The 25,793-nt window shown below is 47.2% G+C and overlaps 1 protein-coding gene across 1 annotated transcript in view; it reads left to right on the top strand.

The window, feature by feature from the left end:
- The first annotated feature begins 7,563 nt into the window (after positions 1 to 7,563).
- Positions 7,564 to 25,793, top strand: part of LMNB2 (lamin B2) — a 37,508-nt gene continuing 19,278 nt past the window's right edge. The window contains exons 1-2 of the mRNA XM_038163840.1: positions 7,564 to 7,867; positions 16,678 to 16,814. Of these exons, the coding sequence (XP_038019768.1) occupies positions 7,631 to 7,867; positions 16,678 to 16,814 (374 nt within the window). The 5' untranslated portion in view covers positions 7,564 to 7,630. The remainder of the gene's footprint in view (positions 7,868 to 16,677; positions 16,815 to 25,793) is intronic.

The following is a 25,793-nucleotide window of genomic DNA, read 5'->3' as shown; positions in this document are numbered from 1 at the left end:
GGAATTGCTCCTGGCTGATAATGAGAGCTTTTTGAACTCAGAGGAACTGCATTCAGAGCCATACCCCATCCTCCTTCACTGTCCTCTCCAAACTGCCAAATGGCTAAATGATGAGGGGCTGGCACATGAAATGAGGGAACCTGAACTCCACAGGTTGCTGAGAACTGGGGCTACCCTGACAGTTGGATCCCTGGAAGTCTAATGAGAATAAAATCCAGCTCTGTTGTGCAAGACAAAACTCACAATGTTAGAGATTATTGGCACAATATTACGTTAAAAGTGATGTGAATAATCCCTTCCTTTATTTTAGAATAATGTTACTTTTCATCTCTTTAATCAACAGCTGCTCTGCACAAGGCATGCCCATGGTCTGGTTCCAAAGGCTGCCACAATCTGGAAGGAAGGAGTGGAATTTTTCTACCTGGCCAGCTCATCTGTTTTCAGTGGTACTTTCATGGTATTCAGCTGCCAAGAAATCTGTTTTCATATAAGTTTGGAAGAATTCCTGAATCCTGGGGAGCCAGTGGGGGTGAGACACAGTAGGTGATGGTACCCTGAAGGCTGCTGTATCCCACCATACACCTCCTCCTGCACCTGGGGAAGACTGTGAATGAGCTGTACTGCAAGAAGACTCTCTGTGGCTCATGTATTACAGACAGGGCTTTTTTTAGCATGAGCTATGTCTTAATTTGAAAAACAGGTGTTTTGCCAAAGAAGGCAGGAACCTCCCTTGGGATGAAGAATATGACCCCCTTCACTCCAAATTATTATTTTCACTTTGAAATTATGAGACTTTCAGGCAAAGATATGGGAAAATGAGTAACAGTTCTTTACTAGTATGTTTATGTATAACAAGGCAAACGAACAACAGCAGCAGCAACAACAAACAGAACCACAGACCCAGTGCCAGCAGCACAGACTCAGTCCCAGCGGCACAGCCCCAGTGCCACAGGCGCAGCCCCAGCCCCACAGGCACAGTCCCAGCCCCACAGCCCCAGCCCCACAGGCACAGCCCCAGTGCCACAGGCGCAGCCCCACAGGTACAGCCCCAGCCCCACAGGCGCAGCCCCAGCCCCACAGGCACAGTCCCAGCCCCACAGCCCCAGCCCCACAGGCACAGCCCCAGTGCCACAGGCGCAGCCCCACAGGTACAGCCCCAGCCCCACAGCCCCAGCCCCAGCCCCACAGGCACAGTCCCAGCCCCACAGCCCCAGCCCCACAGGCACAGCCCCAGTGCCACAGGCGCAGCCCCACAGGTACAGCCCCAGCCCCACAGCCCCAGCCCCACAGGCGCAGCCCCAGCCCCACAGGCGCAGCCCCAGCGCCACAGCCCCAGCCCCACAGCCCCAGCCCCACAGGCGCAGCCCCAGCCCCACAGGCGCAGCCCCACAGGCGCAGCCCCACAGGCGCAGCCCCAGCCCCACAGGCGCAGCCCCAGCCCCACAGCCCCAGCCCCACAGCCCCACAGCCCCACAGGCGCAGCCCCAGCCCCACAGCCCCAGCCCCACAGGCGCAGCCCCAGTCTCAGCCTCTCTCGGCCGCAGGCTCTTTCCCCTTTGGTGCAGTTCCGGGCACAGCCGGCGGGGGCGCTAGTGGCTCCCGGCCGGGCGGGGCAGGTGCGATGATTGCCCCGCGGCTGCAGGGGGCGCTGCGGCGCCAGCTCGGCTGCCTCTGCACACGGCAATGGCGGGCAGGCGGGATGGAGCCAACGGGCTGCAGCAGGAACCTCGGAGCGGCGGCTGGAACCGCAGGGACGAGCAGACTCCGGAGTAGCAAACGAAATATAGCAGAAACTCCGCAGCTGCAGCAGGAGCCGAGGGCTGTCCCGGCAGGCAGGGGTGCTGAGTTACAGGGCAGTGAAAAACCCGGAACAGTGGCAGAGAAGCGGCGGGGCTGGGCAGCGGCCACTCGGCTCCCGAGCACTGCCGGGAGAGGCTCCCGCGGAGCGGGAGGGGACTCAGGGATCCCGGGGCTTCCCCTGAGGAACCCGAGTAGATGGTGAGGGACCTTTGTTACGGGAGGCGGGTGTTACACAGTTCAGTGGCTGTGGTCACGAGCAAAAGCCTCACCCCACGGCAGAAGAAGCAGGACCGGGCTGGGTCCTGCAGTGTCAGCGAATTCCCACCCCTGGCAGCGGCTCCAACCCTCCTCCAAAGCCGAGAGAGTAAGCGAGCTTGCAGCTGCCCCAATTCCTGCAGTATCTCTGCCCCTCCGAGAGAAATTCTCAGATAAGAGAAGTGGTGCAGCCAGATGCCCTTCTCTGCCCTGAGCTTGGAAATTTCTTTTGCCCTTTTGCCCTTCTTAAGTACCCGATCGTAATTGTTTCTTAGAAAAAAAAAAAAAAGAAAAAAGTGGGGGAAAAAAGGGGGGAGGGGGTTGGGGAAGGGGGGAACCTCCAACATGTTATTATAAACAAATCACTCTGTAGAAAAATGAGCAAGTGGAATTGTGGAAAGTCGGGAAGCGCTGAGCACTGACCCCTCATCTCCTCCTTTTACCCCTTTTCTGTTGATATGTTGGGATATATGTAGTGTTTTGTGAATTAAATTCTCATTTCTTTCTGATCACATGAGACCAGGGTCTGGTTCCAGTATGAGTCTAAAGGGCCACACTTAGAAGTTACTCACCTTCCTGCCACAAAAGAGGGAACAATTCCAAGCACAGACCAGAATTCTCTCTGTCCAGACTTGGTTGACACTTCCCCCAGCGTGATACAGCTTGAATTCTGCCTCAGTAAGGAGGTAAATGGTGTAGCAAAATAATATTATTTTTCAAAACTCCTGTCAAACAGTAGATGCTGAAATGGGTTCAGATGGATTCAGAAAAAAACACAACCTTTACACATTACAGAGTGATGTCTTGCCTTGAAAAAACCCCTTGTCCTACAATCAGTCTGCTGTTGGCTTTAAGTCCACCATTGTGTGCCATGTTCCTCTTTGCTCTTTTTTACATCTCAGCAAACTTTCTTGTAGTGCACGAGGAAGGTTTCATCCATGACTCATGGTATGCCATTTATTTTATCTACTTGCTTTAGCGCTTTCTGTCCTGACACTGCTGGAAACAATTTTATTCAACGAAAGATGAAATTCAGGAGCAGAACTCTGTGGTGAGATATGAGTACTTCTTCCAGACTTGGACTCATTGCTAGCAATTTTTGAGCACCAGTGCTGAGGCAAGGTATTTAATTGAATTTGGACTGATAGGAAAATGTTATGTGATATATGTTCAATCCTTTCTCCTTTCTGAAATTAATGACAATATCTGAGACTGAAATAGAGATTTTTGGAGTTCACTTGAGTTAGCAATATGAATTAAGCAATATGAATTAATAATTCATTAATATGAATTTAAAGTTTAGCCTGTCGAATTATGTGTTGAATTTTAACCTTTTTACCTAAGAAACCTCTGCCATGGTACAAAGGGCATAGGAAAATGCAAATTTCTGAAGCTTCTTGCATAAAGAACAATACCAAGGGATGCAAAGAACCCAGATAAAAGGACTCCTCTGTCTCCAAGCTGATCAAGGCCAACAGATGTACTCAAATAAGCACCAAGGGACCAAAAGTGCATGTGCAAAGAGAAAAGTTCAAAAGTTCAGTCATGAGGAAGACCACAATCTTCAGCCTCAGAGACCACCGAAAGACCCCCGTGCAACCACCACAGCAAACAACACCTGCCCAGAAGGGCGTGGATCTAACTACCATGTGAGGCAAGGACAGGTGGGACCAGGGGTTGAATATGCATGGCAAGGTTGTGCAATGTATTGCATATGGAATATCTTTGTGAATAAAAATGTGGGTCAGACCGAGGCTCAGGGCACAAGTTTTCACGGGACCTATCCCACTTGTGCCGGGTGCTGACATGCATACCCACTTCATAACTACATCTGGTTGTGGAGTCTATTTATTCCGTGTATCGCTTCAAGACAATCAATGAAACATTGGCTTTTTGAGCAAGGTGAAGAACAAGAGGCAGAGGGGGAGTTAGGTGACTACAGGAAAGCTAGCAATAATCCTCTTCAAGACATACAAATAAAAGAATGTAAAATAAGAAACAGGAGAGCATGGCAACAACTGCTGAGAAACAAAAGCAGTTAAGAAATAGCATTGGAAATCCTGCATCTCCAGATTTATGAAAATATCAGTCATTATGAAATCCCAGGTAGCATCAGAAAATTTGTTACACCCAAACATACAGGAAACTGGTTAACAAATGAGAAGGTGCCCTGTATCAAAGGGCACACAAGGTTTCCCTGTGTTTTTATTACATACTAGAAGTAATTCCTTAATTTATCTGGTGGAAGAAATACTCCAGACCTAAACAGAGCCAATCCCTACTGTCTGTGTCTGACATCCCAAAGATTTATTTTTTATCCTATGCTGACAGTCAGATATGTTGCAAGTGTCTTTGAGCTAGAGCTTCAATACTGAACCCAGGACTCTTCCAAGTTCCAGACTTTATATCAGGGTGGGACCTGCACCTGCAGCAGCTTCCTCCTCTGCTCCACTTCCACAAAGGGAAAGCCTGGGAGAGTGGGCAAGGCAGGAGCTGCAGTGTACTCTGAACAGGTTTCCAACCTGAATGCCCAGGAATGCAGCCCTTTTTTTTTTTTTCCTTTTCTTTTTTTTTCTTTTAATCTGTTTTCCTAGCCAGGTGAGGCTGACACATCTCTATACCATCCCTTTGTCAAACACTAAATTATTTTGTCTCGGGATAACAAATCCATTCTACCTGCTCAAAACAGGAGTTTATTTTAAAATTGTTTTGGGTAGCAAAGACCTATCAAGGTCTCTAATGAAAAACGAATTGCTAAATATTAAGAGATGAGTCACCATATTGACTGTGGTTCAATACTAAATCCCTATCAAAGGAGGGATCCAAGAGGACCAGTATTTAAACACATGCCAAAACCACAACTGAAACATGTGTTGCACTCCCTGGAAAACACAGCTGGTGAGTGGGCACTCAGCTTTTCCACTTCCCTTTCTTCCTTGATGCTTCCTCTCCCCATCTCACCCCCAAACCATTCTCTTCATTTTAGAAGAGATAAAAAAAAAGTGAACATACATATTCTGTTAACAAGTGGAGATTGGTGTCAGGGATGAAATTGTGTAAGAGTCCAGGTTACTGCTAAAGAAAGGGACTTTCTAAAAAATTTAGAAAATATCGGGTATAATTATTGATGCATATTTCAGGAAGCATATTTTGAAAAAAAACTTTACTGCAATACAGTTGATAGCAACACTATGAAAATACCAAGTAACACTAGAAGGAAAAAAAAAAAACCCCAAACCAAACAAACAGAAGAAAAAAAAAAACAAAATAAAAGAAGAGAAAACAGAACCAACCAACAAACAAACAAACCACACACAAAAACCCCCAACCCAAAACAAAAAAAAAAAACACAAAAAACCCAACCAACCAACAACAAAAAAATTCCAAACCAAACCAACCAACCAAAAAAACAACAAAAAAACCCAAACAAAAAACCCCACAACCCCCCAAAAAAACAAACCCAAAACCAAACAAAAAACCCCAACAAATTCCAAAGCACACAAACTCTTGAAAGAAAGTTTCTAAGCCATTTTCTTAACTTCATGAACAAAGGGGATTTACATCTGGTTTACATTATCAATCAAAATTAGGCAAAAAGCTTAAAAGAATTTCTAAAATATGAAAGATGCACAGATGATCACATCAAATAACAAGTGAGCTAACCCAAAAATGCTTATACAGATGCTTTCAGCATTCTTAAAATATTTTTTCCTGTCTTAACACAGAGTTTATAGCTGGTCTTCCACAAATTTGGTAGTATTGGAAACTGAATGTTAAAGAGAGAAAAAGTTCACTCTAAGTGCACGGGTTGATTCTCAGGGGTCTTTTTTTGGTTTGCTCGGGGGAAGACAGTGCTGTTAGAGACGACACGGACTGCGTGGGGCAGGAGCTGGGGCAGGAGAAGGGGCTGGGACTGGGGCTGGAGCCGGTCCAGCAGCAGTTCGGTTACAGTTTGCAGACAGGCGCCAAAATTCAAAACACGCGCTGTAGTGTACTGAACTCCCAAGCGGGGCTGGAACAAAGCGCGGGAGGCGGATGGGGCAGGATCCGGCCGCCCTGCGAGCAGCGACCACAGCACCCTGGGATTTGTAGTCTCTGCTCTCTGCTTCCTTTCCCGATTCAGGCAGAAAGCTGAATTTCACGCAGTCATCCATCATATCATCAGATCTCACTGGCAGCGCCCTGCCGGCAGTGACCCTCATGTAGAGAGGTTGTGCCTTTCAGAAAATGCACGGGGAGTGATCTTGCTTCCATTTTAGCTGTCACTCATAAACACCCTCCGGGGAACCCACTGATACCCACTGCTGCACAGACTGGTGTGGAAATTCCCACCCTTGGCTCTCGGTAGGAAACAGAGGTGAAGGGACACTCAGCGCTGTCCCGGGAGAGGTGCTGCCCGAGCAGGTGAGACAGGCATTCTGCTGTCTCACATAACCAGGACAAATAGTTTTGTATCAGATGGACATTTTGAGGCAAGTGCATTCAGGTGAAAACCCGTGATTTATAAAGTGATTGCTAGAGAAACTTACAGCTGTTTGCCCACATGGATATTGAGCATCCAGAATTCCTGGGTTTATTCCAAGGTTTTCCATTTCGAGGTGTACTTGATACTAGGATTTCACATGAAGATCGTTTCAGTTCTATTTTGAGACAAAATAGCTACTACCTACTTTATCACTCTGGGTCCCTAAGTGTTCACGTTGTATGCTGTATTTTCTTGCTGTCTTTCCTGTTTCTCTATCCAGACCTATACTCCCACTTTGCACAATGCTCTTGCTACTTTTTCTCTTTGCTCTTCATACAGATGACAGATTTTTCAGTCTGTTTTTCCAACTTCTCCTTTTTCTCAGCCCTCCCTTCAGCTCTCTCAGCTGAAAGGCAGAAGACCAGGAACAGCTTTTGGGAATGGTAATCTAGTTTATATTAGTAAATGTGCAAGAACTGACAGAATTTGGGATTTTGGGGGAAAATATGACTCCCAATATTCAGGAACAGAAAACTTCTCAGCAAATTTTAGTTTGTACAAAGTTTGACTAAACAGCCAAAAAAACATCACTCCTTAGTCACTCCTAAAAATATCAACTTTGGGGACGTCCAATCCATATTTTCTCCATTTCAGCACAGAGCTGGACTCTGGCCTGTGCAGAGCCGACAGCAAAGAAGGGCAAAATCACACAGCGCACAGGCGGCTGTGGACGATATTTTAGGGAACTACAGTGAGAACACACAAACACACCCTTTCAGGGAACCCATCAGCCCACAGGCCTGAGTCCCGCGGGGGATCGGGGCTGCTGCTCCGCCAGGAGCAGGTGAGGGTCAGTCCTGTTGGTCGCTCCGGTCCCCTCCGCAGTTGCCACCAAAACCTCTTCGCTTCAGAACCAGCCCCACGCCCTGTTCTGCCCTGGACGCGCAGCCCGAAGCGCACACGCGAGCCCCGATCGGGCGCAAAATGGCGGGCACCGCTGACCCCCGCGGCCATCTTGGCGCCGGGACTGCATGTCCCAGGCGGCGCCGCGGCGCGAGGGGCCGCCCGCCCGCCATCTTAGCGCTCCCTCCCCCGGTGCGGCGGGATTGAATGAGTCGCTGCTCGCTCGCCCGCCAACCCACCGCCATGTCAGGCACTCCGAGCCGCGGCACTCCTGGCGGGACCCCGCTGTCGCCGACCCGCATCTCCCGGCTGCAGGAGAAGGAGGAACTGCGGCAGCTCAATGACCGCCTGGCCGTTTACATTGACCGTGTGCGGGCACTGGAGCTGGAGAACGACCGTCTGTTGCTGAAGATATCGGAGAAGGAGGAGGTCACCACCCGGGAGGTACGGCCGGAGTTGGGGGCGAGCAGTGACTGCTCGTGTGGCGCCCCCCGCCTCCGTCCCGGGGCGGGTCCGCGGCCCAGAGTTCGCCCGGCCAGCTCCCGCCCGTTCCCCGCGCGGCGCGGAGTGCGCTGTGGCGGCTCCGTGTGGCCGCCGCGCCATGCCCGTCCGCCGCACGGGGAGCGGGGGCTGTGAAGACCCAGCACCTACCCGCGCAGCCCCTCGGGGCGGCCGGGGGCTCTCTGGCCGCGGTGTCGCGCTGAGGGACTACTGGCGACACGCTGAAGGCGGCTGAGGCCGGGATTCCGCACGGAGAGGAGCCCGTGCCGGTGGCGGGAGCGGAGGGGGGCGGACGCGGCGCTGCGGGCGGTATTGGCGGCTCCCGCGCCGGCCGGGCTGCAGCGCGAAGCCGCTGCGGACCCCTTGGCCGCGGGCGGGGCTTGGCCGGGGTCGCGGGCGGTCCGAGCCCGCCAATGCCCCGCGCCCACAGCACACGCGTACTCTGGTACCGGCGTGTTGGGTGTCCCCTACGGCCTCTGTCTTGACGGCTGATGCAATGGGATGGGAGATTTGAAAGGGTTTGGACTGGCTTTGCCTCTAACTGTAGGAAATCTTTTACAGACTGCGTAAATACTCGGAATCAAGTCCGTGTAAGCGACTCTGATTTGTTTCCTCGAATTTTGGAAGCAAAACTGCATGATTTTTTTTCCTAAGCTTTGCTTTTCCCTATTCTGTGGTGTCTGCTTTCCGCGGTACTCTCCTTCCCCTGTGGCGGAAGGACGTAGTCGGTGACACACTGGGGACGGTCCCGTCTTGTGCAAGCCCAAACCCCCTCAGCAAGGTGCGGTGTCCCACCACTGAGATGATGTTAAGGTGCTGTGGAAAGCCTATCAATAAACAGCCTGGACTGTAACTTCTGGGATGTGATGGATCGCTGTGCCACTGTGTAGCTTTCAAATTTTTTTGTCTTCTTCCTTTTTTTCACCCTTTGAGATGCTGCTTTGATGGTGCTCAGGGTGTTGAGAGAAGGATTTGATTTAATTTAGTTTAAGTAGAGCAGATAATAATGTCTTATTTGGAGATGGTTTGGTGTACCTGCAATCAGTGCATGTATGCCCAAACCAGATGTACCTTTAAATTTAAAGTCCCTTTGTATCGCTTAATGATATATTGTAACTTCTATGCTTTCAAAATCGCTAGCTATTTCTAAGCATGAAACATCACTTGCCGTGTAAAATTATGCTATAAACAAAAGAAACACATCTAATTTAGGAAACTTCTAAGCTGTAGATTGCTGGAGGCTAGAAGGAGTATCCCTTTGAAATGCGAGAGGCAGAATGTAATTCTGTTGATGTGCAAGAGTAAGAGGACAAGCAGACAATGTAGATATAATTTTATTAGACTTTTAACATGAGTTTAAAACAGTTTGTTACAGTGTACTGTGTGAGTAATTCTGTAAAGTATTCTGATGCAGTAATCAGAAAAGAAACTTGAGAATATTGATAGGAACCTTTTGGTTACTTTGAATTTTCCGCCTCCGTTTTTTTCATCCAAACTTCAAAAAGGTCTTAATCCTTAGACGTAACAAACTTATTCAGGATTCATCTAGCTCTTCTTTGACACTGATGCTTTGGCTTGTCTCTGGACCATCTTTGTTAAATACTTTCCTCATCCCTTTAGGAAGCTCTATTTATTCTTTACATATGTCCACAAAAGGAAACTTTGTGGTTTTATTGTTTTAGTACTGGGTAGTGGACACTGATTTAGCACTGTGGAAGCAGTAAGCCTTCACATAGTTGTCAGATTTTCTATTTACTGGAATGGGAGAATCCTGTCCTTTCACTTTTGGGACCAACCTAGTAAATTGGATTTTCTGCTGACAATTCAGCGAATTCCAAAATTATTAACTGTTGGAATTTGTATTCATAAAATGATTAGGCTTAGTGTGAAATAAGATACTAATTAAAAATAAACCCTCCAAATCCCACAACCTCCCCCAAACAAACCTGAAAGCAGTTCTAACTTCTGTGTAGAAGCACAGTTAAACATAGTCCAGTGAAATTTGCATGCTGTTCTCTCTGCATTATTAAATCTTTATATGTGTAAGCATCTAAGCTCTGCATGCTTATAGGAGATTATTTTCTTTTTTCACAGTGTCCAAAATGAAAATTCCTGTTCGTTGTCCTCAACTGTGTGTAAATTTGAGTCTGATCTTATTTACTATTTATAAAAGCTAATTAAATAGTCTGTTATTTTTGGCTTTTCTTTAGTAATGGCAGAAAACATCACCTGTGGCAGGTGGTATCATGCACATTGGGGGAAGCAGACAGGAAGGACTGCTCACCAGTGGGCTCTTGGTTACTACCTGAGACTTTTGCCTAGAGAGCAGATGATGGGGTCCATGACCAAAGGCGGACATCTTAAGGTTAAAGATAGCTATGGCAAGCAGTATACAGAACAATGGTTATCATGAGAGGGATGTTTGTTCTTTGCTTGTCACTCAAGTATCCCACAGGGACCATACCTGAGCTGGCAGAGACCATTATTTACTGACGTGACATGTCCTGAGTAATGGGTGACCGTTCCTGACACTCCCTGCCCCAACCCTGCATGTATGGGAACAGTTTTGATCTGTGCTCAAAGTTCTTGTTTAGGGGGTAGTGTCTTCTGGATGAGAGAAGTTCTACTGATGCTGATCAGGCAAGGACTGTAGTTATTGTTCTACCGGAGAGTCTTTAATCATCAGCTGATCAGGATGTTCTTTTTCCTCGTTGTTTCAATCACCAGTTTGAACGAGATTGCAGAAAGCAGCTGTTTGCTGTTTGTGTGGCAGTCTCAGCATGGTCTTAGAACAATATAATTCCTGTTCTTTTTGATGAACACAGGGCTGCCATCTCTTAACAGCAGAGAAAAGGAGCTTTGCAGTTGATTAATCTTTAGTTCTTTATTAATTATAGTTTTTTTCCTAACCCTGTCCAATGCTGCTTTACTTGTATGCAGTAGGCACCTAGACAAATAAAAAGTGTATACTGTAAGCCCTCAGACAAATGCAAAAGTTTGCAGATATGGCTGAGGGAACCTCTGACTGTCCTCATTCCTTCTCTGTTTGCTTTACTCCATCACTGTCCTTGTGTAAGTTAGTCTGCAACAGAAGAGAAGTTGAGCTCATCCCCCTGTTTTTCTATATCCTTAGTACATGACTGATGCTGTTCTCGCTGTGTTGGGGTCACTGTTGCAATAATCTAATTTGTGAGGCTGGGAGGGGACATACTGGAAGAGCTAAGAGAACAGTCCTAGAGCTCTCCTCGATTCTGGATTGCTAACTCCCTGCCCTCTCCTGCAGTGCTTATGGCTGTAGCCTTCTGGAACAGATGTTTTGATGGGGACAGGAGGGATTACTGCGCTGTTATGAGGACACCCCACTGTGCTCACCCCCTCAAAGGAGAATTAGAGAAATAAGAGCCTTGGGAGCCTCAACTGCTGGCAGCAGTTGCCCTTGTAACAAAAGGAGGATCTATAGGGTTCCCTCTTCACCCGTGTCTTACCATCTCTGTGGGTGTGAGTGCAGGTGGCTGCAATCTCACGTGGTTTCTTCTTACCTGCCAGTGTTGGAGCTACCATCCCCTTTGTGTGCACCATGTGTGGTGACCAGAGCTACTGTCATGACCAGTTTATGAGGGCATAGTGTTGCCTAGTTGTCATCTGCAAAATACATGCTTAGATGCTGCTGTGGACGTTGGGTCACTCAAGTTGCATCCTCTAAAATATTGAGTTAAATGGTTTTCTGGTGCTGTAGATGTCACCTGGGAGGTGACATAACACACATCTTCATTGTTCTTGAGAACTTGACTGGTATTCTTGGTGGACCTGAACCATAGCTGACTGGCAGTCCTTTGTCAATATATAACTGGCTAAATAAGAACATACTGAGCCACACCTGGTGGGAATACACTTGTGTTTTGCACATTAATGTATTCTTATGAGATTAATCTTTCATCAGCAAATTTGTCTGGAGTCACCTTTGGTTGGCTGGAACATGTTTCTTGCCTAGCATGTTGGTTCAGTGCCTTCTTGACATGTTTCAAGTCTTCACTGAGTAACATCTTGCAGCTTTTCTCCAGTGGGGTTGCTTTGGGAGGGTCTGTGTCAGTGTGTCTGCTCTTAACCCACTGCCTAGTGAGTTTTAAATGCTCCCAGCACAGGTAGGTGAGAGCATCCAGCAGTTGTGTCTTTGAGAGTCTGCTATGGAAGCATTTGTTTTCTTTTTCTATTTCCTTGTTCCCTGTGTTGCCCAATTACAAACTCGCAGGCTCTTTTGCCAGCAAAAGAGGGGGTAAAAAAGTGAAAGCACATTTGTAGTGCAGTGAAGGTGTCTAGGTTGGCCTCTGTGCAGGAAGATTTATGCTTGGGCGCACATGGACATGAAGTGGATTGGGCTGCAGCATGTCCTTTTGTTTTCTGCTGAACATTTTGGGGTTTTTCTATTGCCTTCAGATGGGGTTTCCATTTTCACCGTTGAGGGACCCATTTGCTGGCCTAACCTGTCATCTGGGAGGGTTTGTTGCTGCTTCCCAGGGCTTGTATTCTGGATATTTTAGAGAGACTGCTGAAGCTCACAGGGCCAAATGAGTTTCATCCCTTCTGCTCTTCAATAAAGGGACCAGTGCTAGTGGCAAGAGGGACCTGAAGAGTATCAAACATAACTACTTGGCTCTGGGTGATCATTGGAGGTTAGGGGTGGGTTTTGTTTGGGGGTTTTTTGGTTTGGCTTTTTTTTAATTTTGTTTGTTTGTTTGTTTTGGTTTTGTTTTTTTCCCTTTTCTTTCTCTTAGGGAATTTTTCTCCCATTTGTTGCCTAAGGGACTGGAACTATACATATTTGAGAAAGACAAAGGATGTGGCCAGGATTTGGGGAAGGGGTGCAGGTGGCTGCAGTCCCTAGGGTGGGGGGCTTTCTCTTGAGGAGTGCAGAGACACTATGAGATTTTGGCTGGGGGCTCAGGGACTGGGCTCAGCTCCTGATTCACTCTTGGGGTCAGAAGGCAGACAGTTGGGCTGCTGCTACTGCAGCGAGAATTCACTGCCACCGCAAAGTTCTGTCCCGCACTGCTTCTGCTACTGTGGGTGAGCCTTTGCTTATAAGAGCAGCCATTGAGCTGTGAACTTTTCAGCACCTGACCTCACTGGGAAGGATCCTCATCATCTATTTGGGTGCCCCATGGAAAAATCTGGAACCCTGAGCCCCTCTGAAGAGGTGTCTCCCAGCAGCCCCTGCCCAGCCTCCCTGTTTTCTGCAGCTGCTTCCGGCTTTTTGCTACACTTTAAGAGACAGTCCGGATCTGCCTGACCCCTGCCTCTCCTGGCACAGCTCATGAGTTTTTGCTGCACTGTGTTTGCCACTCTGGGTGTGCCGACTGCTGCTGTTCCAGCTTGCTGCTCCGAAGTTCCTGCTCCAGGCCATTCAGCTTCCCAAGCAGCGCTGAGACCGGCTGTCCACTGAGGCTTTGCAAAGGAAGCCCCTTCTCTCTCTCACCCGCCATTGCCGTGTGCAGAGGCAGCCGAGCTGGCGCCGCAGCGCCCCCTGCAGCCGCGGGGCAATCATCGCACCTGCCCCGCCCGGCCGGGAGCCACCAGCGCCCCCGCCGGCTGTGCCCGGAACTGCACCAAAGGGGAAAGAGCCTGCGGCCGAGAGAGGCTGAGACTGGGGCTGCGCCTGTGGGGCTGTGGCTGCGCCTGTGGGGCTGTGGCTGCGCCTGTGGGGCTGTGGCTGCGCCTGTGGGGCTGGGGCTGTGGGGCTGTGGCTGCGCCTGTGGGGCTGTGGCTGCGCCTGTGGGGCTGTGGCTGCGCCTGTGGGGCTGCGCCTGTGGGGCTGTGGCTGCGCCTGTGGGGCTGTGGCTGCGCCTGTGGGGCTGTGGCTGCGCCTGTGGGGCTGTGGCTGCGCCTGTGGGGCTGGGGCTGTGGGGCTGTGGCTGCGCCTGTGGGGCTGTGGCTGCGCCTGTGGGGCTGTGGCTGCGCCTGTGGGGCTGTGGCTGCGCCTGTGGGGCTGTGGCTGCGCCTGTGGGGCTGTGGCTGCGCCTGTGGGGCTGTGGCTGCGGGGCTGCGCCTGTGGGGCTGGGGCTGCGCCTGTGGGGCTGGGGCTGCGCCTGTGGGGCTGGGGCTGCGCCTGTGGGGCTGGGGCTGTGGCGCTGGGGCTGCGCCTGTGGGACTGGGGCTGTCCCTGTGGCACTGGGGCTGCGCCTGTGGGGCTGGGGCTGCGCGGCCAGCACTGGGGCTGTGCCGCTGGGACTGGGGCTGTGCTGCCGGGACTGGGGCTGTGGTTCTGTTTGTTGTTGTTGCTGCTGCTGTTGTTCATTTGCCTTGTTATAAGTAAACATACTAGTAAAGAACTGTTACTCATTTTCCCATATCTCTGCCTGAAAGTCCCATAATTTCAAAGCTATAATAATTTGGGGAGAAGGGGATCACATTTTCCATTCCTAGGGTGGTTTCTGCCTTCCTTGGCAGACATCTGTCTTTAAAATCAAGACACTGATTGTCAGTGGCACAGCCCACGTGGTGTGGGGAGAGTGAAGGGCTTGAGGATAGCCAAGCAGATCCTGCAGAGCAACTCTGGATTACACAACTGCTGTTGGCAATGGGGTTTTGGATTTTACAACAAACCAACAAACCCCTGGTGGAAATTTAGGCTGGGTGGAGAATGGATTGAGAGTCGCTCTGGGAAGAAGGACTTGGGGGTGTTGGTGGGTGAGGGGCTGAACCTACCCCAACCATTGGCACTAGCCCCCAGAAACCCCCTCCGAGATGGGCTGAGCCCCCAGTGTGGGCAGCAGGGGAGGGGGGATTCTGCACCTCTGCTCTGTTCAGGGAAGCTAGTACTGCCCCATCCCTGGAAGTTTTCAGGCCAGATTGAGGCTTGAAACAACCAGTGGTAGTGGAAGGTGACCCTGCACATGGCAGGGGTTGGAATGAGATGGGCTTTAAGGTCTTTTCCAGCCCAACTCATTCTTTGATTCTTTAACCATGGAACTGTCTTTCAGGATTCACTACTGCTTCAGAGAGACAGGATCCACCTGACTAAATGTCCAGCATACAGCTGGATGACCCTGTCACACAGTGGGTGAGGAACTGGCTCACAAGTTGGGCACAATGGGTTATAGTGATGGAGGGACATCAGGCTGACATTGGTCACAAGTGGAGTGCCATGGGTCTCCAACCTCAGCCCATCAACATCTTCATCAGTGATCCTTGGATGCAGGACTCAGAGGGATTCTAAGAAAGTTTGCCAATGACACTAAATTGGGAGGAGCTGTCCACACCTGCAAGGGCAGAGAGGTCCTCCAGAGAAATGCTGACCAGCCAGAGAGATGGGAAATCATCAACCATGTGAAGCTTAGGCAAGTGCTAGATGCTGCCCCTAGGATGGGGCAGCCATGATTGTGTGGATGGACTGGGAAACAAGAAGCTGAAGAGAGGCTACAGAAAGGGGCCTGGGGCTTCTGGTCGAAGGCAAGCTGGATCTGAGTCAGCAGTGCCCTGGAGCCAGGAGGGCCAACCGTGTCCATGGGAAGCATCAGGCCAACTGGGTGAGGGAGGGGGTTGTGTCTCTCTGCTCTGCACTGGAGCAGCCTCACCTTGAGCTCTGGGGGCAGTTTTGGGCACCACAGTATAAAAAAAGACATGAAGCTAGTAGAGAAGTGTCCAAAGAAGGGCCACAAGGATGGGGAAGGGTCTAGAGGGGAAGCTGTATGAGGAGCTGCTGAGGGCACTTGGTTTGGTCAGCCTGGAGGAGACTGAGGGGGGACCTCAATGCAGCCTTCAACCTCCTCATGAGAGGCAGGTACCAGTCTGTACACTCTCATGACCAGTGAGAGAGCTTGAGGAAACAGCATGGAGCTGAGTCAGAGGAGGTTTAGATTGGATGCCGGAAGGTTTTTTCCCAGGAGGTGATTGGGCACTGGACAGGCTCCCCAAGGAAGTGCTCACAGCACCAAGGCTGCCAGGGCTCAAGGAGCATTTAGGCAACACTGTCAGGCACAGTGTAGGATTGTTGGAGTGCCCTGTGCAGGGCCAGGAGTTGGACTTGATGCTCCTGACAGGTCTAACTCAGCATATTCTATGATTCTATGAAAGTTGTTCTGGTATCCTTTCACAGAAGCAAAAGTAGCAATCTTACATGGTCTGTACAGTTTAGCTGTCTGATATAACTTTCAAATAATCTTATCTTATAAAAAATATAAAGGTATAGAAGATTTCAAGGTGCCTCATGCAGTCTGTATTACTGATTATATGATAGATTATTTTGGGACAGGGAGAAGTCTGTAGTTCTTTATCCTCTATAGAGACAGAGAGCAAGAGTGGAAGCTCATTTCTGAACAGTTCACATCTCTGTAGTTCATGTGGTTTCAGACCCTTTGTAGTGGAAGAACAGCAGAGTCAAAATGGGTCCTTGGGCTTGTGTTCCACAAAATGTCTTCAAGTGTTTAAAAAAAAAAATCTCCCAAAGCAGCAGTATTGGGAATAAGGGCAAATAATTGAAGTTAAGATTGTAAGGTGCACTGATCTAGTTCAGTTGATCTCTTGGGAAGGTTTGCACATTTCAAACATAGTGTTTTGTCACAGTGGTAATAAAAACTAGATCTTTGGGTTGCTTGTTAATTGAAAATGTTCAGTATAGAATGTTCTTAAATGGCAGAAATCATATCATACACCCTTTTTCACAGAAACTTGTGTGTAACCTGGTCCTATGTTTCAGTTCTTTCTTTGATAGTTGTTGTGATGTTTTCATACCCAAATACTTTTTTTTCCCCCCTTAGGTGAGTGGAATCAAGAGTCTCTATGAGTCTGAACTGGCTGATGCTCGAAGAGTTCTGGATGAAACTGCCAAAGAGAGGGCTAGATTACAAATTGAAATAGGAAAACTGAGAGCAGAACTTGAGGAGTTCAATAAAAGGTGAGGAAGGTATTCAATGTCTTTTCTTTCAATTAGAATGGGCAATATTTGCTGTGGAAATGATACTAATGATGCTTCTTAAAACACCTCCTGGAAGCAGATCCAGGAGAAGGTACAAGTTTGTCAGAGGGAAGATCCTTCAGCTTGTTGCTACAGCTGGTCAGAGCACATAATACAAGTGTATTTGTAAAGATAAGATGAATGTCATGTGATGTGAGACTCAAGCAAATGGCTGTACCTGCTTTGTCCTGTCCTACCTCCCCTTACGTGAACACATGTGTGTGCAGCTGCTTGGTAAACTGCATTGGGAAAGAGATCTAGATTAAAATTGATCCATCCAAGGAGAGTTAATTAATGATTTTTCTTGTCTGGTTCACCGTATGAGTGATGGGAGAAATGGAAGAAAAGGGAAAGTGTTGGCCCTGAGCAGTTTGGGAATATGGAAGCAGTGTTGCCTTGAAAAGACATGAAGCTACAATGTTAATGTGCTGGGAAAAGACCTTGTACTGACTAAATTTTTTTAAACTGCTGTTCAGTTTGTATCACAGAGAATTGGCATAATAAACTAGTTCCCTGAAGCCAAGTAGAATCCATTATTTCAATTCCCATGGGAATTATTTGTAATCAAATACTGTTTAGCAGTAGAAACTTCATTTAAAAATTAATATATGTAGTGGAAAAATCAATTTTTGCTTCTAATTGAATTTTGCTACTTATTTTAATATATAAGATTTGGGAATTACAGATTTTTCCTGACTAGGTCATTATGTATATCACCTGTTTATTGATGTTGTTAGCCATAAAATAGGTTTTAATCTGGCAGTGTCACTAAGGCCTACTGTAAGTCTCTCATCTCTCTTCATTTGCAACTAAGTGGTTATAAAAGGTCTTAAGTGTTTCCCTCCCCTGTCTTTTTTTTTTTCTCTGACTAGCTAGTTGATTTATGATAAAGTATTTCACGTTTTCTCTGCAAATTTTGCTATATCACTGGATACTCATTTTCTCTGCTGGGCCCTTTTTTAAAGTCAGCCATTGGAGATATTTTTGGAATTTGCCCTAAAACAACTGTCCAAACATGAACTAGCGATAGTGTAAGCATCTGCATTTGAGTCAATGTAAAGTCTGTTGAAGCACAGCCAATACCATAGGCCTGCATGTGGTCAGGCAAGCTGTGTGCTAGTATTTCTGGACTTGGTTAGCTCAGCTTTTGTTAACCATGAAAAACCCCTCTGGTAACTAGGTCAGCTGTAAAACCCCTGAAGTGCAGTGAGGTGAATCCCACCCCGCCCTACTGGGATGTTCCTGTTGGGACTGTTTTTCCTCTTCAAAGCCTCACGCCAGCAGTCTTGGCATTTATTTTGGATAGTGTATTTTGCATGGCAGTTGGCATCACGTGGACTTTAAGGTTGTCTCTCTTATCTTGTGATAGCAGGTACTCTTCTTGCTTGGCTTTTAAAGCAAACTCCATAAGAGAGCAACAGTAGTAACTGGGAATTTGGTTCACCTCTCATATTTCTCTGTTTTGATTAAGGTATCCTTGTAAGAAGTATCTTCACTTGGCAGGTAATGAGAATCCAGTTGATTCCTGTTCTTTAGACTTTTTATAGCCCTGAGAGATCGTACAAATACCTTGTTGTGGAAAATTGTGCATGTAAAGTGATGGAGATAGTGTTTTCCCTTGGATCGCCCCCCTCATCCATTGTCAGGACAACTGAGTTGCCCCTTACCAGTCACTTCAATGACGAATTCTACCAAACTAATTTCAACTTTTTGTTTGCTTGTCTTCTGTGATAGATGAGGAAAAAATACCTGGTTTTCTTGATTTCTCTCTGTGTTTACAGTTCATAGCAGTAGAGTTGAATTCCTCAGCTTCAGAGTTTCTTCTACTCAATTCCTTCCAGTCCATTGAGATGCTTGTAATGTTCTTGGAGTGTTTGTGGGGTGTCTAGCTTGTGATGTGGCCAGATTTTTAATATGACTCTTGTAAGTGAAACTTCCAATTTTTTGTCTGATTTGCAGTGTTCACTTGACATCTAGCTCATTACTGAAGTTTCCCTGTCTATGCTGACAGTCAGATGGTGCCTCTCTCAGTATTGTAGCAGCGGGTCCCTGAACAGGGAATTATGAGCATTGACTCCAAGATTTCAGAAGGCTGATCAAATGTTTTATTAAGCTATGCTATACTATACTATACTAAAAACCCTTCACCCTGGCCAGACAGTCTGATACACACACGTGGATCCAATTGGTCAATGAATCAAAACACCATCACCAGAGTCCAATTAGGAAACTACCTTTTGGTAAACAATCTCCATAACACATTCCACATGTGCACAACAACAAGTGCAGAGATTAAGATAAGAGTTGTTTTCTCTGAGCTTTTTCATAGCTTCTCGGGAAAATCCTGGGGAGAATTAAGTCTCTTTCTGTTCAGAGAATAAGTAATAATGACATCTCAGACCAAACTTGCTTTGAGGGCTGTATAGTGGAAGAGTAGGTTATTGCATTAGTTTATATTCACTACTATTGCCTCTATCTCTCTTCAAGCTCATAACAGAGGAGAGATTTAAGGATGCCAACACAGTCTGGCCAGTAGTGATCCCAAACACTGCCATTCTGTTGTTTGCTTGGAATAGTTTGGGTTGCTGGAACAGGAGATAATAGATTTTCCTCACAACATAAGATCACAGTCAACCTCCTGGTTTATTAGCAGGTTCCCCATTTCTTTTTTTCCTCTCAAAGCCTGGGTTTGTGAGCATGGAAAGCCCTGAAGGCACTGAAGATACTCCAGGGAAGCCACAAGGTACAGTTGGAGGTGGTAACATCAAGCCTAGTTTGTGCCCAAAGCAGCCTGAGGCTTACCTTGTGTTTAGTTCCTTCCTGGGGCTGTCTACTTGCACATTTTCAACTCGTGAAGCAGCTCACCAATCTGCATCAAGAGCCTTGGATAGGACACAAGGATTTGGGACAGAGCCTGTGGTCTAGGAAAGAGCAAGGTTTTTCTGTCGATGTAATGGACTTAAGAGGAAGCACTTCTGTTTATGTCTATCTGTATCTTGTTCAGATACTGACAGATAACACTATGCCAGGGTTCCATGTGAGTGCAAATTCAGCTCCCAAAGGTTTGGATTCTGGGGCACATATTTGTTTAGTTTAGATTTTTTTTCTCTTACTGTGTTACCAATGTTGTAACATTTTCTGGGGGATTTTTAGTGTTCAAGATAATTTGATATAATTTTCCCTACTAAGTCAACAAGAAGCATCCCAAGGATTTTTCTAGAGTAGTTTGTTGCTGCGGCGGTGGGGTGGTGGTAAGGATGCCATGACCTTCCTGAAGAGCGTCCTAAGAAGGATGGCTCAGGGGCGCAGGCACATCCTTCTCCCAGCCTGGCGTGTGATAACCAGCTCTGGCTACTTCTCTCAGGCAATGTGGAGAAAGAGACTGGAGCTCTGTATAGTGTTCCACAGAGTAGTGGCCTTTATTGAAAGCAGGGCAGTCTGTGAAGGGAGCCAGGAACAGAAGCTCACCAAACAGGGGAAAACCAGGGATTTATATAGGGAAGGTGAGGGGCGGGACAAAAACAGTAACCAATGGGATGTAGGCCTGGGGGTGGAGCATGAGGGGAGGGACCAATGAGCAACAAGGGATTAACATACAACTGCAAAGGCCTCTGGGGGTGATACTTACCCTGAAGTCAGTGGCTCTGGAGTTAGCCCTCCAGGGGAGTGCAGCAAGCCCTTCTTTGGCTGGCTCTTCGACCCCCACAGTTTGTATTGAATTGGACCAAAGGTCTGCTTAGCCTGTTAATTGATCTCTGTTAAAGCCATTTGTCTAGAGAAAAGAAGAATGTAACATGCATAGCAGCAGTTCTCTGGAATGCTCTTCCAGCCTTCAGCAATTCCCTTCAGCTAAGGGACTTCCTGATGTCCTGCTGGATTCTGTGTAATAGCTATCATGGATTTGCATTTCATAGTGTGACCAATATTCTGAGACTAGCTGTTTGTGGAGTTCTTAGACATAGCAAGGGGATTCTGAGTTTATCTACGTATTGTATAAACATGTTGTTCAATCTGCCTGCTCAGTTTCATTTGTTCATTTATCCCTTTTTTTTTAAATTCTCCTTCATATCTCCTAAAATTTTCCCTTTAATGATCTCCTTTTTCAAGTGGAAACATCTTACTGCTTAGTTGCTTCTACTCCTGAAACTGCTTTGTGCTTTCAATCAACATTTTATCCTCTTTGTCATTTTTACTGTTTTAGTGTATCCTCTTGGAAAGGAAAGCTGCAGAATTGGAACTTCAGCCAGTATTCAAGATGCTATTGTACCATAACAGTGTACTATATCTTACTCTCTATTTTGTTTATGAATGATTTCTCAAACACAGTTGCATTTTGAGTGCTTCTGAGCTGCTGATGTGTGAAGAAGGGTAAGCTCCAGGTAGTATTTTACATCAGATTCAGGGATGTCTCCCAAGACCCCAGTGAGTGGCAGGAGTGCTACAGAACTCAGAAGTGTTTTGTGGTAACCATATTTGCTGTGGCCTCTTTAGGCAGAGATGAAATAAGGCCCTCTCAGAGCCCTTCTGTGCAGGGTTTCTACCCCTGCTTACACTCCTTGCCTTCCTTTACAAAAGCCAAATTAGCTCTGAATTTTCAAATTCTTTTATGTTTATGCATATGCCCACTACTTTTCTTCATTGATGCCTTTGTCTAATTTTACCTGTGCAATCAGAGAAGGATTTTGTGGGGGGACTTTATCAAAGGCCTTACAGAATATTGTCCAGACAGACAATATTCATAGCCTTTCTATGATTAAATGACTCCATCAGTGGGCAAGGGAAGGCCACTAGGTTGGTCAAGCAGAACTTGGAGAAGCTGTACTGGAGGCCTTGAATCATTTCCCTGTGCTCCGTATGCCTTTGCAGAGCTCTTGGGAGGATCTGTTCCCTGATGTTCCCAGGTACGGTGGTGTGGCTGGCAGGTCAGTAACTCCTGAAGTCCTCCTTCCCATCCTTTTGAAAAATGGGTGCAATGTTTCCCTTTTACCTGGGCCTTCGTCTGACTGCCGTGAGTTTTCGAATGTCATGGAGAATGGCTTGGCAGCTACATCAGCCAATTCCTCAGGACTCTGGGGTGCATCTTGTCAGGTCCCATAGACTTGGACTCGGGTTTCTCAGGTGTTCACAAACCTAACCTTCTCTTACAGTGTGAGCAGCTCTTTTGCCTTCTCAGTTCCTGTTTTGTCGTCCATCTACTGGAGAGGTTGCCATTGAAGAATGAGGCAAAATAGTTGTTGAGTACATCAACCTTCTTGTCTGAACCACTTTGCCAGTCTTGTTCATCGAAGAAGTACACTTGGTTTGACCTTCCTTTTCTGACTAACATACAAGCAAAAGATCTTGTTATTCTTGGCGTCCCTTGCCAAGTTCAACTTCAGCTGCACCTTGGCCTTACTGACCCTATCCCTTCACAACCAGGCAATGTCTCCATACTCTTGCCAGGATACCAGCCCATACTAATACTGCCTCTTCATTATCTTCTTGCCTTTTATTTTCACCTGCTGGTCTCAACTCATCCATGCTGGTCTCTTGCCTTCCAGTCCTGAGGATCAAGAGCTCTTGTGTTATAGAAAATTTCCTAAAAGATCTCCCTTGTCCCTGAGGGCAGTTTCCCAGGGGTTGCTATTGACCAACTCCTTGAACAGTAGGCAGTTTGCTTTCCTAAAATTCATTCTTCATTACTCTTCACTTGACCCATGTCTCTCAGGACTGCAGTCTCCTGGACTGCATGATCACTGCAACCCAGGCTGCCTCCTGTCTTGACATCACTGATTGGCTCATTTGTGTTGGTGGCCATCAAGTCCAGTATCTCATCTCATCTGGTAGAGCCATTTATTATCTGGCTTGACAAGCTATCCTCAGTACTCTCCAACAGCCTCCTTGATTGCCTACAGCTCACCCTGATACTTTTCCAGCAGATGCTGGGGTGATTGAGGTCCCACAGCAGGATGAGTCTATGAGTGCAATGCCTCCTGTAGCTGGAGCAAAAAGGCTCCAGTTGATCAGTCAGCCAGGAGTAGATGCCAACCACAAGGGTTCCCATCGTTGCCTTGGTCTCTGATTCTTACCCATAGGCTTTCAAAATGCTTATGGCTGTTCTTTAGAGACAGCCCTTCACATTCAATCCACTTCTTGGGGAGGGCAACCTCTCCACCCCTCCTTCCTCACCTATCCATTCTTGACAGCCTGTAGCTGTTGATAGTTGAAGCCCAGTCATGAGATTCATTCCACCAAGTTTCACCAGCAACTAGGTCACAGCTTTCCAGCAGTACAGTAGTGGCTTCCAGCTCCTCTTATTTATTGCCCACCTTGTATGCATTGGTATAGAGAAGCAACTGGGCTGTTTGCTGTATCGTCTTAGATGAATGCCCCTTAATTTCTTGGCAGTATTTCACATGTGTTTCCCTGTTGGAGCCACCAGCTCATCATCTCTGTAAGACTTCCAGAGTACCCTGAAACTGAATGTGAAACTAGGGCATGAGGGGGTAAGGGGCGGGAAGCACTTCCTTCTAACGAGAAAGAGCAGCCAACCAAAACGTGTGGTGCAGTTGATGCTCTGAAGGGAAGGGATGCCATCTAAAGAGATGAGAACAGGCTGGAGAAGTGGGCCTATGTGAACCTTATGAAGTTCACCAAGGCCAAGTGTAAGGTTCTGCATATGTATTGGGTCATTCCCATCACAGACACAGGCTGGGTGGAGAATGGATCAAGAGCAGCCCTGAGGAGGTACAAGTATCAATGGATGAAAAGCTGAATTTGAGCTAACAATGTGCACTTGCAGCCCTGAAAGCTGATCAAACCCTGAACTGCATCAAAAGGAGTGTGGCCAGCAGGTCAAGGGAGGTGATTTGCCCCCTCAAGGCCACCCAGAGTACTGTGTTCTGATCTGGGGACCCAGCATCTGAATGTGAAGCTACTGGAATGAGTCCAGAGGAGGCCACATGTTCTGGTGTTTTGAGGGCTGAAGCCCCTCTGCACTGGACCCAGTCTGGGAGAGTGAGGGATGTTCATCTGGAGAAGAGAAGGCTCCAGGGAAACCTCAGAGCCCCTTGCAGGGCCTAAAGGATGAATGGCTTCATACTAACATAGGGCAGCATTAAATGGGATATTGGAAAGAAATTCTTCCATGTGGAGGGTGGTAAGGCACTCAATCATAGAAGCATGGAATATCCTGAGCTGGAAATGGATCCCACAAAAACCATCAAATCAACTCCTGCACAGACACCCCAAAATCCCACCCTGTGCCTGAGAGTCTTATCCAAACTCTCCTTGAGCTCCGGAAGCCTTGGGGCTGTGATCATTCCCTGGGGAGCCTGTTCAATGCCCCAGCACCCTCTGGGCAGAACACAATATCCAACCAGCTGTGGCTGTCCCACAGCTGTGTGAAAGTGTTCAAGGCCAGGCTGGATGGGGCTTGGAGCCAACCCGGTCTAATGGAAGGTGTCCCTGTCCATGGGAGGGGTGAAACAAGATGAGATTTACAGTCCCTTCCACCCATTCTGTGATTCTGTGTATTTTACAACATCTACCATGCATATATGTATCCACTATTTGTACTTGAATGCAAGTCATGAATATAATTTTTTTTTTTCTTATGAACCAAGTTCATAACTAGGTTCATAAAGCAGTTGGGTAGTTTCACTTTATAAAAAGTTAAATATCTTTAGGATGTTCAAACATCATTTATATGATGTAAGGAACAGCTTAACTTTAGATTTAAGATGTTTGTATCAGGAGTAGGGACATATTTTTAAATCTAGAATTAAAATATTATTGTAAAAATAGCCATTCTCATATCGATCTGTAGCGTGTATGGTTCTATCCTATATGCTGTGTAATGGCTTCCAGTGTTTGTGTTTTCATCTTTAGCTGTTTGACAAAACTTTGGACTACTGGAGGGAGGGGATAAGTGGAGGAGGTATGAATGAGAATAATTAATTTACTGGTGAGGTGCACAAGACTTCTGCTTGGGTAGAACACCACCCTCCCACAAGACTGTTGAACTGGTGAAGTGAATAAGGTCCATTCATTGATAGCGGAGGTAACTCCGATGGCGTGGTTAAGGAAAGTCTCCTGTCCTGTTGTTCCTGAAGTGTCAGTTCATGTCTTTACCAGCATCCCTTTTCCCCAGGTCAAGCCAGGTCTGAAGGTCAGTATCTGTCAGGTGCCATCATTCTGATTGTTTTAGCAGTCCTGCTGGAGCTGCATGCTCCTGGCTCTGAGAGGGGTGAATGTCATGCTGTGGCTTCCTCTGCCTGCTACCTCCCTCTAAGTAGGGATAGAACAACAGGGCATGGTTTCAGACTGAAAGACAATAGGTTTAGATTTGATATTAGGAACAAATTCTTCCCTGTGAGGTGAAGGCCTGGAACGGGTTGCCCAGAGCAGTTGTGGCCACCCCATCCCGGAACTGTTCAAGGCCAAGTTAGACAGGGCTTGGAGCATGACAGGGTTGGAATTAGGTGGGCTTTAAGGTCCCTTTCAACCCAAACAATGCTATGATTCTGTGGTCACTGAAACATTTCCCTGGAGCAAATTTGGCTCTTTCTGGGAAAAAAGAGGTCTCAAGAGTTACCCTACTTAGATAGTTACTTGGTGTTCCTTGAAGCATTGACACATCTCATCAGGTGGATGACTGCTGGTGGGAACTTTTTAAAATCTCAGAGACCCCCAAAAGCAGTTGTACCTTCGTAAAACCTCTGTCACGTTTTTGCATGAAGACAATAAACCAGGCTGAAATTATAAGTGAAAATAAAAATTAAAATGGCTTGCTGTGTTGTCAGTGTCCTTGAGGGGGCCAAAGTTACTTACCGCTGTCAAGAATTCTCTATGGGTCAAGCTGTACATCAAACACTTCTATTCATTCCCATCCCTGGAAGCACTCTCTTGCTGCCTGGCTTCTGCAGGTGGGAGGAAGCA

Source organism: Motacilla alba, chromosome 28, assembly GCF_015832195.1.
Source record: "Motacilla alba alba isolate MOTALB_02 chromosome 28, Motacilla_alba_V1.0_pri, whole genome shotgun sequence".
NCBI lineage: Eukaryota > Metazoa > Chordata > Aves > Passeriformes > Motacillidae > Motacilla > Motacilla alba.
The sequence above is the reverse complement of the archived record's forward strand: the minus strand, read 5'-3'. Positions and strand labels throughout refer to the sequence as shown.